The sequence below is a fragment of the Scatophagus argus genome, chromosome 17, assembly GCF_020382885.2.
Source record: "Scatophagus argus isolate fScaArg1 chromosome 17, fScaArg1.pri, whole genome shotgun sequence".
NCBI classification, from domain to species: Eukaryota; Metazoa; Chordata; class Actinopteri; family Scatophagidae; genus Scatophagus; species Scatophagus argus.
The window spans coordinates 14,543,859-14,558,564 of NC_058509.1; the positions used below are offsets into that span (position 1 = coordinate 14,543,859).

The 14,706-nt window shown below is 41.4% G+C and overlaps 1 protein-coding gene across 7 annotated transcripts in view; it reads left to right on the forward strand.

The window, feature by feature from the left end:
* Positions 1 to 985: 985 nt before the first annotated feature.
* col16a1 (collagen, type XVI, alpha 1) overlaps positions 986 to 14,706 on the forward strand; it is a 67,875-nt gene continuing 54,154 nt past the window's right edge. For 4 of the 7 annotated variants that reach the window (XM_046416722.1, XM_046416728.1, XM_046416727.1 and 1 more), the window contains exons 1-2: positions 987 to 1,331; positions 6,742 to 6,871. In XM_046416722.1, the coding sequence (XP_046272678.1) occupies positions 6,796 to 6,871 (76 nt within the window). In that variant the 5' untranslated portion in view covers positions 987 to 1,331; positions 6,742 to 6,795. Of the gene's footprint in view, positions 1,332 to 2,372; positions 2,399 to 3,855; positions 3,997 to 6,741; positions 6,872 to 14,706 lie in introns of all 7 variants that reach the window. The other 3 variants (XM_046416726.1, XM_046416723.1, XM_046416724.1) reach the window with 3 other exon arrangements.

A 14,706-nucleotide genomic window follows, 5' to 3' on the forward strand; every position in this document is an offset into this window, starting at 1 on the left:
CTTTGCTTCCACTTATTGTGCCACCATCACACACACAAACACAGATGACCCACAGGCAGTGGCCGAATCAGTTAGTTCAGAAAGTTCACATCCTGGTGAACATGTAGTTCAAAGGTTGCAGCCTTACTGAAGCAGCTGCAGAGGCCACCGAGGAAGCACAAACTTCTTCCGCTCACACACAGGTCAAAAGAGGCACTGAGTCTCATTCCTTATACTATTTACACCCATTCTGAGCTAGAGGTGAAAGCTAATTTGATAGGGAAAGATAATGGCATGACAGAGAAGTTGACCTCTGAGCAGAGGACAGAAATAAATATCTTGAAGATGGGAGTGCTCCTCAGTGCCTATCCAGCCTCAGCAAGGAGGGAGGCACACGTAAATCAAATGCCAAAGTGATATTTATTCGCCTCCTGAACTATTTACTTACTGACAATAAAGGTGAAATTTATGTGGCTATTACGACGAGTGTTTCTGAATGGTCAGGAGCTGCAACTGAGGGCCACTTTATGGATTGGATGCAATAAAACCCAGTGATAAAACAATATGGAAGCTGTGGACCTGGCCGTCAATCAAAGGTAAGTATGATGAGTAAGTTCATTAAGTTTAATGGAGTAAATTCTTCTCAATAACGCACCAGCCTTGCTGCCATTATCCCCATCTCATGTTTTAAAACAGCGCTTCAACCCAGACAGAACGGAGACAAGTCTTCCTTACCCTCCAGTAAGGCATGAATCAAACAACGAGAGGTGAGGGGGAGATGGAGGGAGGATGAGGATGAGGAGGAGGTGATGGTCATCGTAGGGGAATAGAGGGCAAAGAGGGAAGGCCTGGAAGTGCTCAGGAGAGAAGTGAGAGAGACGCCCCGGGCTCGTTTTGCAGCTCTGTGGACAAGCTGATGTCACCACACGGGATCTCCCATAGAGAGAGAGAGAGAGAGAGAGAGAGAGGAAGAGGAGTAGCGGAGGGGGAGTTAAGAAATACACGGGAAGTAAGGAGAAACCGAGAGAGATAGCAAAGACGTGGGGAGAGAGAGGCTTGGGAGTTGGAGTGTTCAGCAGCGGGAAAGAGAGAGGGGAGGGGAAAAGTTGGACGCGGACAACGCTGCAGTAACTTTTTCTTCTTTCCTTTCTCCGTGGAAGAAGCCTCAAGAAAGAAAAAGTCAGGAGGGGGGGGGACACAAAAAAAAAAAAAAAAAAAAAAGCCACACTGGATTACATTTGAATTGCATTTGCATCGCAACACAAGACTTCCAATCTGGTCCCCGGATTTATACACGCATTCATTTACGGATTAATGAGGTCGCAAATTTGTGGATCTATCAGTAGCTGAAGGTATGCTTTTATGGACTTTTATGGACGCGTTAGCGGTGCTTGAAACGTAGAAAAGCGTTTGTTTTCTGAGCAACGTTGCAGCAAAGGCAGTAAGTTAAAGTAAGAGCGGAGTTTGTAAAGTGACTGCAGTAAAACTTTTCCAACAGGTTTGCAGTAGGCTGAGATTGCTTAATACGGTTTACCTGGCAGTACTTTGACTACAGCAGATGAGTAAATAAATATCACAAACTCACTGCACTAAACATCACAGATACAATGCAAATCCCTGTGGGATTTTTCTGTGATACTAAAGTAAAGCACAATGATTTTTGGAGATAAAATACCATAAAATGATGATGATGATAAACTTTCCCAGTAGAGAACATTAAAGTTACATCTGCTGAGTAGGCCTGACACATGGTAATTATGTTTTATTTCTTTGCTGGGTTTTGCAGGAAACTTTTAAACCACTTAGCTGGTCTAGCTGCTGGCAAAAGTGATGCAGATTTTCCCTTCGTATCTAAGCCAGGCCTTAATGCAACACATCACAGGCTGAGTTGTTACTGTAAATCTTTGTGGCTTGCATCCAACCCCTGTGGCAGGGAAAAGCTTCCCGAGCAGCACTGCTTCTGGATCTCCTACATGCAGGCCGAGTAATGTCTGAGCAGAGTCCTGCACTGATTTAACAACTTTGTTTCTCTACCTGGGAAGAAGCAAAAGAAAGATGTTTGAATGCCACGGTCACATCTGTTTTCCTCATGACTCAGCCATCCCTTGTTTGCTGGTTTTTCTGTCTCATCCTGTAAGAGGTTCTTGAAAGTTTTGTGTGCCCTCCCCCCACCCCCACAGTCATATGTTTAATTCATCAAACATCTGCCTCTTGAGAGACGCTAAGATTTATCGCAGTAATTAGAGGCGTCATTCTCTCTTGCTTCCTCGTAGTACTCAACAGATCTTTTCTCGAGAGGTGATTTCAACAAAAACACAAAGACCCTGGACATTAAAAAGTGTTGATACCCTTGTATGTAGTGTCTCCTCTGACACTCTCCCTTTCCCTTACAGCAACACTTAAGACCCTGGGAAAATTAGTAAGTTTTACAAATTGGTGTCCATGCTTACCTAACCTGTTGCAGGCTCTGCATGCAGTGTTTAGCTGTGGGCTGTGCAGTATCAGTTTCTCCTACTGCTTCCAATTCTAGCCTTTGCCATGGGCCTGCAGCTAAGTGTATCATCCACTTGACTCTTTGCTTATTCTGGTCAGTGACATGAGCATAAAGCTATCAGAAATGTGAAGTAAAGCTGAAGTAAGGCAGCGGGTCATCTGACCGCTGAAGGCTGACTCAGCCATGCATAACGTGGGCTTGCGGCAAAATCCAGTTCATGTCGTCAGAGTTGGCGTCACTTCACATCATTACTTATGTAAGTGGACTAAAAGTGTCCATGGCCGTGGAGCTTTGAGGCAGCACTAAGCACAGGGAGGATTGTATGTATTCAACACTCGCTGCTCATGTTCAGACCCTCCTTTTCTCATTCACAAATATTTAAGCAAAGGTCTTGAACACTGCCCAGAATGTAAGACTAGTAACAACTTGCTTCAGTCTGTTTTGTGAGTGATGAGGCTCCTCTGCTAGTTTGCAAGTTTCCATTGCTCCCGGTCAGTGGATATCTGGAGTATCTACCAAAGCCTCAGGGAATCTTTAGTTACTTTTATTCACTCTCTGTTCCCTGTTGTAACAGGCCTGCAATGCACTTTCAGGTTTGGCTTGGAGCACATCTGAAGTTCCAGGAGCCAAGTGTGTACGTGTACATGCTGTTATGGCAATGATGACATCTGAATTACAGCAAAGAGAAGCTGCTGACTGTTGAAAAACATTGAACAGAAATAGGATACCTCCTACAGTGTCTGGAAAAAAATGACCTCATGGAGTGTCTGTAAAGATGGCGGCATACTAATGTCTGATGTGTGTTGACTAATGCAGATAATCCAGCAGACATTTTTTATTTTTTTATTTTCTTTTCATTCATTTTTTTCATCATCACTCTATGGATGGCATTATCAGTCTGTCAGAGCTCCCAAGGAATGAATCCTAATTACTATTGTGAAGCACTAACTTCCTGTAGCAAAGTTTTCACCTAGCCTGTTGTAATTAGTAAGCATGTTAGCATGCTAATAATGTAAGTTATGCTAAGCTATTTTAGAACCGCTAAACATCACAAGGTTCATGTCATCTTTGAGCGTGGTAGCATGCTGGTGTAAGCATTTTGCTCAGAGCATGCAGATAAACGCAGACTTGCATGCAGACAGCTGTTGCCCTTCTCTACAGACCACAGTCTGTTAGCTCTGTGTACACGAACATGTTCTACAGATGTGCACTACAAAACATGATAGTTACTTCCTGCAGCAATACTAAGAGTTTCTTTGTTGTATTGTATCTTTGCCCCTTTTAACTTCTGTGGCACACATGCTGTACATCATGTCTTTGTATGCCAATGAATGCCTTCGTGCACGTCTACCTACTTATTTATGTAGGTTTTTGTCTTTTAGGGCTGCATCCCAGTCCACTTTAAGTTTACCTACACCCTCTGCGGAGAAAAGACCTTCTCTCAAGGATTCAGTCAGGATCACAACCTGACAGACAGATCAGAAGATCATTTTCACAGCCCAGCTCCAAAGCTACTTTTGACTGTGTGTTTGTTTGTCTGAGATAGAGCAATGTAGACTGGAAGCAGGTACCCCTGCATATCATAGCGTGAGCTGTCCATCAGTTTTCTTGCTGCAGTCTGCAGAAAGACCTTGGCTGGACAGTCAGTGGACCGTCAAATATCATATGACTGACACGTTTGTGCTGCGACATCCCATTTAAACAGATGCAAAGTAATCTAAGCAGTAGGCTACTGCTTTACGGTTATTTGATCGCCCACGTCAAAGCAATTCTCTTGTTTGGTCACAGAAAGGACATGTTTCATTTGACTCTGTCAGAGTGTATTGCTCTATACATGCTTGTGTTGGGACAGTTGTTGCAGTGGCAATGATGATGAAATGTGCGGCAACAAAAATTTCCAAGCACTGAGCACAAATGACCTCCTTTGTACTACATGACAGTATCACTGCCGCTTTTGTCTATGTATTCAAGACATAAAACGTACTGGAACTGATCACTGTACTAGAAAAAGAAAATAGGCAATAGGTTTGGTGTCTCCTGACTACTGAGCAGCTCAGGAGACATATTGTTGTAAATAAATTGAAACAAACAAAACTTGCATGTCGGTCGGCACTTCTGTCCGGCTCTAGTTGTCGGGCTTGTAGTGCTGGAAGACGTTCAAATATGTCATTGTTTTCCTTCCTGTTCTGACTTTGTACTCTGTGACCTGATCACTACCAGTCCTGCTTACCGGGCGCATGGCCAGCCCAGTCGCCAAGCCCAGTGGCCTAACCCCTTACTGCCTTTATCTGCTATAGCCAGCTGGGTGGCCGAGAAGCTGCAGATGGAGTGCAAAGAATAAAGAGGAAAGAGAGACGTCCATGGCAACACATAATAAGAAGCCTATTAAATTGTTTTGGATTATGGCCAGACAATAATAGCAATGAGCTGTAACTTTTCCTTCAGCCTGTGATTCCTCGGCTGTGATGCATTCTGTATTATGTACTGTGTGAACTTTCTTATTATTATGATCATGTGGCATGAAGCCTTTAATAATGGCTGCAGTTTTATAGTACTCAGACTCAGCCATCTATGGCTTTGATTAACCCTCCACCCATGCAACTGCAGGAGAGTTTTTTAAACTACTCTTCTTGCTGTTTAACTTGAAGCTGCTTTGCATAAAGAATCCGTGTGCGTCCATGTTGTCAACACTTGTGCACACAGATGAATTGTATCACAGTACAATTATGCAGTATTTTTCAAGCATCTTGCTCTTTTTGAAAAAATGGTAACCTAGACTTTTAAAATGTGAGAAACGAAGGAAGCAACCACTCCCGCCCAAAACAGAATGTATAATTCACAGTGTGAGGCATGTCAAGCTGTCCCTGTTATTTCAGAACATAATTTGAATTATTGTCCTCCACCACATTGTCTGTTAGCAGACAGCTGCAGGCAGTCAGGTCAGGCTAGATGGTATTCACACCGTGTCCTCGGCCGGGCAGGAGTGCCACATTGTGTACCCCCGGGGGAGTGTGGGGGTCATTTCTCCTGGCAGACAGGACAGGTGTGTGTACAGAGACACAGTCTGCTCGCTTGCCTGCCTTGAGGGCCCTGCTGTACCTGTAAACACTGCAGAGTTATGGGGTCCTCACACATGCTGAGGGCAAGTCCAGGTCAGCTGGGATGTGTTTATACGAGTCAGAGTTGGCCGCAGTGGCTTGTGCTTATGTGTGTGCATTCTTGTGTGTGTTTATGAGTAAGGAGTTGTAGTAAGAGGGGGACTGAATATCGTGATTGTTTAGACATGGCACACATTTTAATCTGTGCACAGTTGTGTGTGTGTTTTTGGGTGGGTGTGTATGCATATTCCTGTAGTTGTGGAGACAAAAATCTGTTTACACAGTCACATTGTGTGGACCAAAATGCAAGTCTCCAAAACTTAAATCATTAAATATTAGGATGAAGACTTGCTTTAAGGCTGGATTGAGGTTAGGGTCAGGTTAAGGTAAGGGTTAGGATTAGGCAAGTAATGTTTATTGTTATGGTTAGGTGGTAGTTAAGCCTCCAGGAAATGAATGGAACACGTCTGTATGTGTGTGTGCTTGTTTTCGGGCCACGTGGAAGCATCTGGTGCAACACAACCATGGCTCCAGTGGAATAGTCTCCAGATGTGTTTGTGTGTTTTGGCCCCATTGTCTGTTGACTCTGGACCAACCAGCCTGCATGTAAATCATTTGTATTGTGCATTTTATGTTGCATTTATGCACAATTTATTTGTTTGCACAAGTGTATATATATATATATATCTGTATCTATCTCTCCATCAAGATATATCTCCAGATGTATATATACATAAATATAAATGTAATGTTTTTTAAACTAATCCTTTTTCTAACTTAAAAAACAATATCCTAGACATGATCATGTGTGCGCTTAAGCATACTTTCTCAGACATATTTGCATGCATGTGTGTGTGTGTGCGTGTAGCATCTGCCCAGTCAAAGGCCAACCAGATGGATAGGATAATGACTATGATCAGACTTTATAGAGTTACACTCCTTAATGAGGGACATTCTGCTTAATTCACATGCCACTAACAAAGCCTGCATCATACCACATAATTAACACATCAACTGTGACTGACTCATAAATATACATCAACGTCTATTTAGGAGTCAAGCATAATGTGCAGCTGTCTGCCGAATGAGCGGGTTGGGTGGCATACTGACAAAATGTGGAAAGGATTTGACTTTTTTGACTTTCTCTTCCTCTGTTTGTTCATCTTTCAGTTGGTGTCTGAGGTGAGGTGAGGTGAGGTGAGGTGCTGTCAGAGGAGTGACACCATGTGGCTTCTCTGCTGCTCTCTGACTCTGTTGGCCCTCAGCTTTGGATCATGTGACACGCTGACATCAGAGCAAGGTGAGTTTCCTGTTCCCTGCTGTAGAAAGCGTCTTACTTTAACAGAAAAATCGTTCTGCACACATTTGGAAATGGAAAAACATCTAGCCTATAACCAAATCTGCCCCTCAGCAGGGGATATTTTTCTCTAGGATAGTGAAGTCAAGTCATGTTGAATATCCAGTCATTGTCATAGCAAACATTCAAGCAACATTAAAGCCCTAAAGGATCACCCTAACACAAACCGTCCTTGCATTTTACATATCACAAACATTTGTTTGCATTTCATGCCCATTAACTACTCATGATTTACCATCATCATCCTACAAAAACAAATTTAGAGGTTCTGGCTGGACTCTCTACTGCTTGCCGGCTAATAACCATATTTACAAAAAATGTCAAACTACTGCTTTAACAAAAATAAGATTCAGAGTAAGATTAAAACGAACATTTATTCCAAATTGGATGGAAGAAGAAATAACTAGATCATGTTTATAGCCACTATGGAGCTCTACTTAATTTATTTATCCAACATTAATGAAGTTGTGAATGAAAAATTTTAAATGGCCACAAACCACAAATTGCTCCCAACTAATTCCTTTTCAGAACAGTCCTATGTATCTCCACTTAAATGCTAAAACAAGTCAAAAAGACTTCTTTTTTTTCCCCACAGTATCAGTTCAGGGTTGTGTGCTTGACCAACTCGTCACGCTTTGAAAACCATCTGAATTTGACGGAACTGTGCCTGTCTGTTTGTGTGTATGTGTGTGTGTATTTTTTTGTATGTTCTCTGTATGCATGACAAGACTGCAATGAAAATGGACTGTAATTACAGCTCATCTGCGTTTGATGCTGGTGGCTGTAGATGGCAGTGAGGTTAGGCTGTGGCAAGGAGGCGTGTGTGTTTGCTATATGCGGTTGTGTTTCCCTTCATGAGCTATCAATCATTCTGGGTTTCTGTGTGTTTGTGCAGGAGAAACATGAGTTTTTATGATGTTGTCCGTATGTGCATATATGAGATTGCAACCTTGTTGAAACCGCAGTTTGTCTGAGAGAATGTGCAAATGTTTCTATTTGTATCCAGGTGTGTGTGTGTGTGTGTGTGCGCGTGTGCATGTGTGTGACAGATAGAAACAGGCTCACAAGAATTCAAGAGAGAGAGAGAGGTGAAGGGAAATCTCTTTTGTTGTTGCATTATTTATTTATATTGCTCAGTCATACTCATCACATTGTCAGTGTGTTCTCAAGGGCCGACTCTGTGATATCACTCGGGGGGGGGGGCCGAGCAATCCTCCATAGCTCGTGGAGCTCTGATGGGAGGTTTGTGGAGGTTGGGGAGGGGTCCCTCGTGGGAGACCCAAGTCAGAGCTTTTCAGATGAGACTGAGTCAGCTTGCAGCTCCCCTGAGTCCTTTCCCCAGGTGGTTGGAAGAAAGTGCTTTCTGAAGTGCAGCTATAACACTTTGTCACAGCAAGCACCACACACACACACACACACACACACACACACTCACATACACACACTATCACACTTCGTCTGACTCATCCAAATCTCAACTTACTGGTAATTTGCTGACATTACAGCAGGGAAGCAGGTTTAAGTTAAACTAGTGTTGAAGAGTCAAGCTGAATGATTGCAAGGCACTTCTGCAGAGTATCAGGCAGAGAGACCAGTCCCCATAGTTAAATTAAATTCCTGAAGTATTTTGGCAAAATCTTGCTGATATATCTTTATGGGTTTTTTTTTTGCTGTTGTTGTTTTTTTTTCACCACAGACCCTATGCAGTCTGAAGTAATGGATTTATTTATTGATTTGTTTTGACTCACTTCGCTTCGGTGTGGCTGTGAGCTAAGTTGTATGTTTTGTGGTGCCACTGAGTTGTTGTAGTGAAACAGAAGTTCAAGGAGACAAGCAACTTTTGGCAAAAACAGATATTCATGATGCTGTCTGGACGTGAGAATAAATGTTATTTTGATAATGATGCTGATTACAAACTCTAGTATCTTACTTATCCAAATAATAAGTATTGATTCATATACAGTTGACAGTGGAATGGAAATTGATTAAAATGCAATTATAAGACTTTCTTAATACAGTGCAATGACTGTGGAAAAAAGATGTTGGAATGGGATATCACAAGTAAAGGCCTACTTAGGTGTACACCAATGAAATATCGGGAAATAGAGTTGTTTGATTCATAGAAAATGTGACAAATTTTGCATTATTTTTTCAGCCAGATGGTTTCCAGAAGTAGCGGCAAACACAACAGTGACTTATCTTTGTAAAACTGTTGTAGCCATCATGTCAGCAAACATCTGTCTATTTACTTATCCAGTATTCACTCTTATTCAAGTTCTGTTTGAGTCTGCACAAACCTCTGTGAAAAATGTCTGCTTCAATATGCTAAATGCTCCACTTTCTTCTCCAGGTAGTTGCTAACTTCGCTGTTTGATGACGGACAGTGCTGTGCAAGAGGTTTATCAGAGCTTTGTAGCTGCTGCTGGAAATAAGGGTTAATGTGAGAAGTGAAAGTGAACAGTTAAGTTGCAGGGCAGAAGTAAACAATGAATTAAAATATGTTAAAATGCTCCATAGAGTTGGTAGGAGTGGAGGAGGAGGAGAGGAGTCATAATTCTTTGTTTGCAATGGTTCATTGACCATGTAGATCTCTGACCATGTGCTTAGGAGAACAATAGAGAGGCCTACATGTCCCCCCAAAAGCCTGAACCAGAGTGACCGTTAGAGACTCCCCCCCATGACGTGTACCTAGTGGTAAAATCAGAATTTGAACACAGACCTGGCACGGACATTGGCTGTGGTTCAGCCATTTCCACAGGGGTCTGAAGTCACTCAGGTAATGAAAAGGTACCACAACCCTCATATGTTGCTTTTATACGCACGACGTACAGTGGAGGACTGTTAGGTTTTCTACAACATGGTCGCTTTCATACGTTTGACTACCATCACTTTTAAAATCCCGGGTCACAGTCTTCAGCTCGCGGGCTGAGAAATAGACTGCTGTGTTTTTTTTTTTGTTCTTCCTTTTTGTTTTCCTTCTACGGTAATCTGATCTACGGTGACAAGGACCGCACGCCAACTTTGTCAGGGACGAAACAAAGTTAGTTTTTATTTTCTTCACCGGTGAATTTCCCCGCTGCCGCTGAGGAACACATCAATACTGCGCATCAGAGGAGCGAGGTAACGGACCGTCAGCACCCCGTCCTGGACAGTGCTGTGGACCTTCAAGCAGATTATTACTTTTCAAACTCTGAAGAATCAGAGCACTCAACAATAAGAGACTTATGTCTGGGCAGAGGCATTATTAGGATAAGCTATAGTTACTTGTTTATGACTTGTAACTTGCAAGTGCTGCATTCATTTATTGTGTTAAAGATCGCCACCCTTACCAGTCCAGTGAGCACACATACCAGTTAAATAACTGGCCATATAAACTTCAGTTTACTGACTCTGCTACTGTGTGGTGATAGTGTGGGACTCAAAACTGAGGTGGTGGTCTTTATTGGGCTCATTATTCTCTTTCTATCCCTGTCTCTTCCCCCCACACTTTCACACCTTTACATTGAGGCTGCCCTAAGACCTGAGCACGCAATCACGAATCTCCTTGTGAGACACATGACCTTCGAGGGTCTTTGTCTTTGTCCTTTTGCTTGCCACGTAAGCCATATCACGTGGGCAGCCGCCATATTGGCTCCGAGGAACATGCTCCGCGTGTCACTCTGCTGTCATCTTGGCTCTTGTTGACATCACTTATGTGACTCCGCCACCTTTTTCTCTCTCTTTCATTCCCACACACACACTCTCTCCCTGACCAGTACACCTATATATATATGTACATGTATGGATATATCCTCACTGCTGTAGCCATGTTACCCATTGCAGTTAGTAGTGAATCTGTGTAGATAAACTTGGATTACAAAGTGATTCTTATCTCGGGATGGTTGTTGCTGATTAGTAAAACCTGTCATAATTTAACTTGTCGTTGTCTGTGGTTATTGTGAACATACCTGTGATAAGAGCTGGTTTCATAACAGTTAGTGCTCAGATTTACCCTTCATCCATCCTTACGAGACTGTTATTTCCCACTCATTAATTTGGCTACTGGTCCCTGGTGACAGGGTGGTGCCCTGATTTTACGTGTATGAAGAATACACTGATTTTGTTTCAATGATTATTGACCATAATCATTGACCTTCTTGACAATAACCAGATTGCCCCTACTAGTGCACAACATATTTGTGTTTTTATTTTTTATTTTAGAGAATTTAAGACAGACCCTTAGCGATAAACGGACGGCAGCAGACTGACAAGGCTGAGTTCTGATGAGTAACCTTAAGAAATTGCAGATTAGGCTGGTTTGTTGACTAGAACAGGCAGTGCCTGAAAAATACTGGAGAGAGATTAGCTTGAACAAAACTTATAGCTGCTTCAGGGTTGCTGCTTCATGAATGAACCTGTCCTGCGTTGTCTCTTCTCCACAGAAAAACGTGCACTTAGAGCTTCATCAGAACTGCTTACAAAAAGCATAATGAACAAGCGATAACCATCAGTAAAGTGGTACTGAGTCACATTGAAGTATTGCACAGTGCATAAAATGACCCACAAGGGATCACTGTGGTCAGACAAAAATTAAAAATGTTTGCAATTAATGTTTAATGATGAGCTGACCAAACAGTTTCCTTTATTGGATGATCAACTCCAGCCTTACATATGTGCATATGGGCAATTTGCACAAACACACAGGATGAAAACAGCCCATTTAATTTGAGAAGTGCGCAGACTCCTGCATGTCCTGTGATGTTTATTGTTGTGAAAAGCTTGTAAATTTGCATGTGTCATGAGTCTAGTCTTAATGTGTGTGAGCTTCAGATTGTACTGAATGTGGGCCAGAGGCCTACAAGGGGAAAATGAGTGAGCTCATCCCTCTGAAGTGCAGCGTTTTAAGTCTTTCCACTCCTCTGTGCTGCAATTTTATCTCTGGAAAACAACCAGGAATGTTCACTCCTGTCTGCCTCATTTGGCCGAGAGGGCAAGATAGATGCACTCTCTCTCTCTATCTGAATCCCTCCTTCTTTTTAGTCCTTCTTTCAGTTCATTTTCTCCCTGATGTTCACCACATACTGGCTGCATTGAATCATTGGCTTATATTAAGGTTTTTGTAATAAGTGTTCGTTAGAAGGTAATTACGTCTTGATAAATTCTTATAAGATGCTCCTTTATTTACATTATAATGTGTTAACTAGACTACATAAATGTTAATAATAATAGCATAAACATGTTTATAGTTACATTATAAGACATTTGTAAGCACAAATAAAAAATGAGTTTTTTATTGATAAAAGTCATTGATAAAAGTCTTATAAGTTTTTTTTATATTTGCTTATATTAGCATTGTGAACACATTTATAGAAGTATACAGATTAATACATTCTTTATTATGCATTTATTAACAATTAACAAAGCTTTTTGTGGCTACCAGATTTGAAGTGAGAACAATGTGTTGTCAAGGTTAATAAACACTTTATTATGCACTTCTTATCAACTTATTGTTATCAGACTTTGCTTTTCATAGCCCCCATCTTGAGCACTACATTTGACGAAGATTGATAAAAAGTAAATAACAAATTACATAGAAATGTAGGTGTGAGCAGGAATACATGGCTTCAAGCCCTTTGGTAAGACTTTTATCAAGGTTGTTAACAAATTTCTTATAGGTTATTGTAAAAGCCTAAATCTAACACTAAACATGTTTATGATGCTGTTATTAAAACTTTATTGTACTAACTAATGCTTATTACATGGACTTATAATAAGTCCTGTCACAGTACTGAATAGTGATCGACTTTACCCAGCATGCCCCTGTCTTTCCCAAATATTGCATGTACTTCAGTTGCTCTGGGAAATGGAAAACTCTCCCTTTGAGTCTTACTTTCTGCTGATCAGCAGGTCAGTCCAATTATCTGGGAATACCACATTGTAAAGCACATTCAATAACTACCCTACCCTCTCTTATTACAATCCACACAGCACACATTCTGACACTGTGAGGACACTTCTGACCCCTTCTTCTTAATGAAAGCATGCTCAGTGTTTGCCTCTACAAAAACAGAGATAAAACTCAGAGTCAGTTGGTTTCATTAGACCCTAGCCACAACAAGGCATGGCAGATAAGACCATTGATTCCTAAACCCTGTAAAGGTTGTTAAATATCAGTCACGATACAAGAAAGGTCACACATCGCTTACTTTAGCTGAGATATTGCAGTGGGTCAGCTAGATTTGAGCTGACACTATTCATGTGGTGCCTTTGGTCATAATGAATGCCTGAGTGGTAGATATTTGTCCAGTCATTGGCTTGAGGAAAGGTTATATTTGAGTTTCCCTTTCTGTATATTGATATGTTTGAAAATATCAGATCATTCAGGTGTCTTCATCAAGAAGTAGTTACTAATTTTAATCATTGAGAAGGTGGAGACTTGGAGGAACACTCACAGCAGTGTGCTGCATGACTGCCAGTGTAGTATCATTACCTGCTTTGGCAAGACTCAAACATAACCCATCAAAGAGGAAGTGAACCCAGCCAAGACCATCCAGTCTCTTTAGGACTACATACAGCTACTAGCACGATCCTGGAGTGGCACTCATACTATGTGCTAATTAGCTTGTCAACAAGCAAATGCTTTCCTTTGATCACAGCTTGAGAGGAAGTGGGGTTCAAGTTCCGCAGTGTGTCCTCTGCCAAGCTGCCAAAGTGCCTGAGTGTGCAACAGTTCACTAAAATATCATCCATCCTCTGAGCAATGTACAAACAGTTTGTTTCTCCCATGAGCACGAGCAGAAACCTGGTACAAGTAAACACAGCATTTAACTTGACTCACAGTTTTAAAGGTGGTAATGGGTGTTTTAACACTGTCCACCAATGTCATTTACCCATATGCAAAAGAAGGTTATGAACTGAGAAGTTTAAAACTTATAAATAAGTGCAGGAAATGTTTTTTTCAGTTTATATATATATATATGGTTCTGAAATTGTTTCAATTTTCACTTTCATATATATTTCAATATTTGTCTTATTTTTTTCAGTTGCCGATTTTGTGTTGTCAGATTCACATCTTTTTTTACAGTTTCACAGGGGGGGTGGTATCAGGGTAGATGGGTGTGGAATCATGAATGACAGCATAACAAAGAAGGCTGATGATCTTTCTCGATCACGTTGCCTTGATCAGTTTTCACTGTGATCAGCGATCAGCTTAATTTGCATAAAGTTGCTTGATGCCCTTCATCAGCTTCAGCCGTATTGAGCAACACATGAGCTTCTTGCTTACATGTTAGCATCCTAAAGTGTCGTGCTGGCAAGTTAACATCTTGTATTGTGTGATCATAATGCTAGTGCTACGCTAAAGTTGCTGAAGGATGCTTAGCTACACAAGTATTATATAAAGATCACACTGATGAAACTTATGCAATGTAGAGCATCAAACTGAGTTCAAGATGTGCTAAAATAGCCAGAGGAAAGATGATGCAGTCTTTGGGTTTAAAAAAGAACCACACACGCACACACACCAATACACTAGTAACTCGATCCCACAGTCAGCCATTCTTAATATCACCTCAAAAAAGAAAAAAATGAAATAAAATATGAAATACTCTTTAAAGTGATGGTCTGGATGCTAAGGGCAAGTTGTTTTTTGTCAAGCAACACCTTTCTTTTCTCCCATTCCCTCTGTTCACTTCCCCTTCTCTTCTCTGCTCTCATGTTCAGTCTTCTTCAGTCCTCTCTCCTCCACCTTCTTCTCTTTTCTGTTACCTAACTTTTCATTTTGCTGCCCTACAGCCATG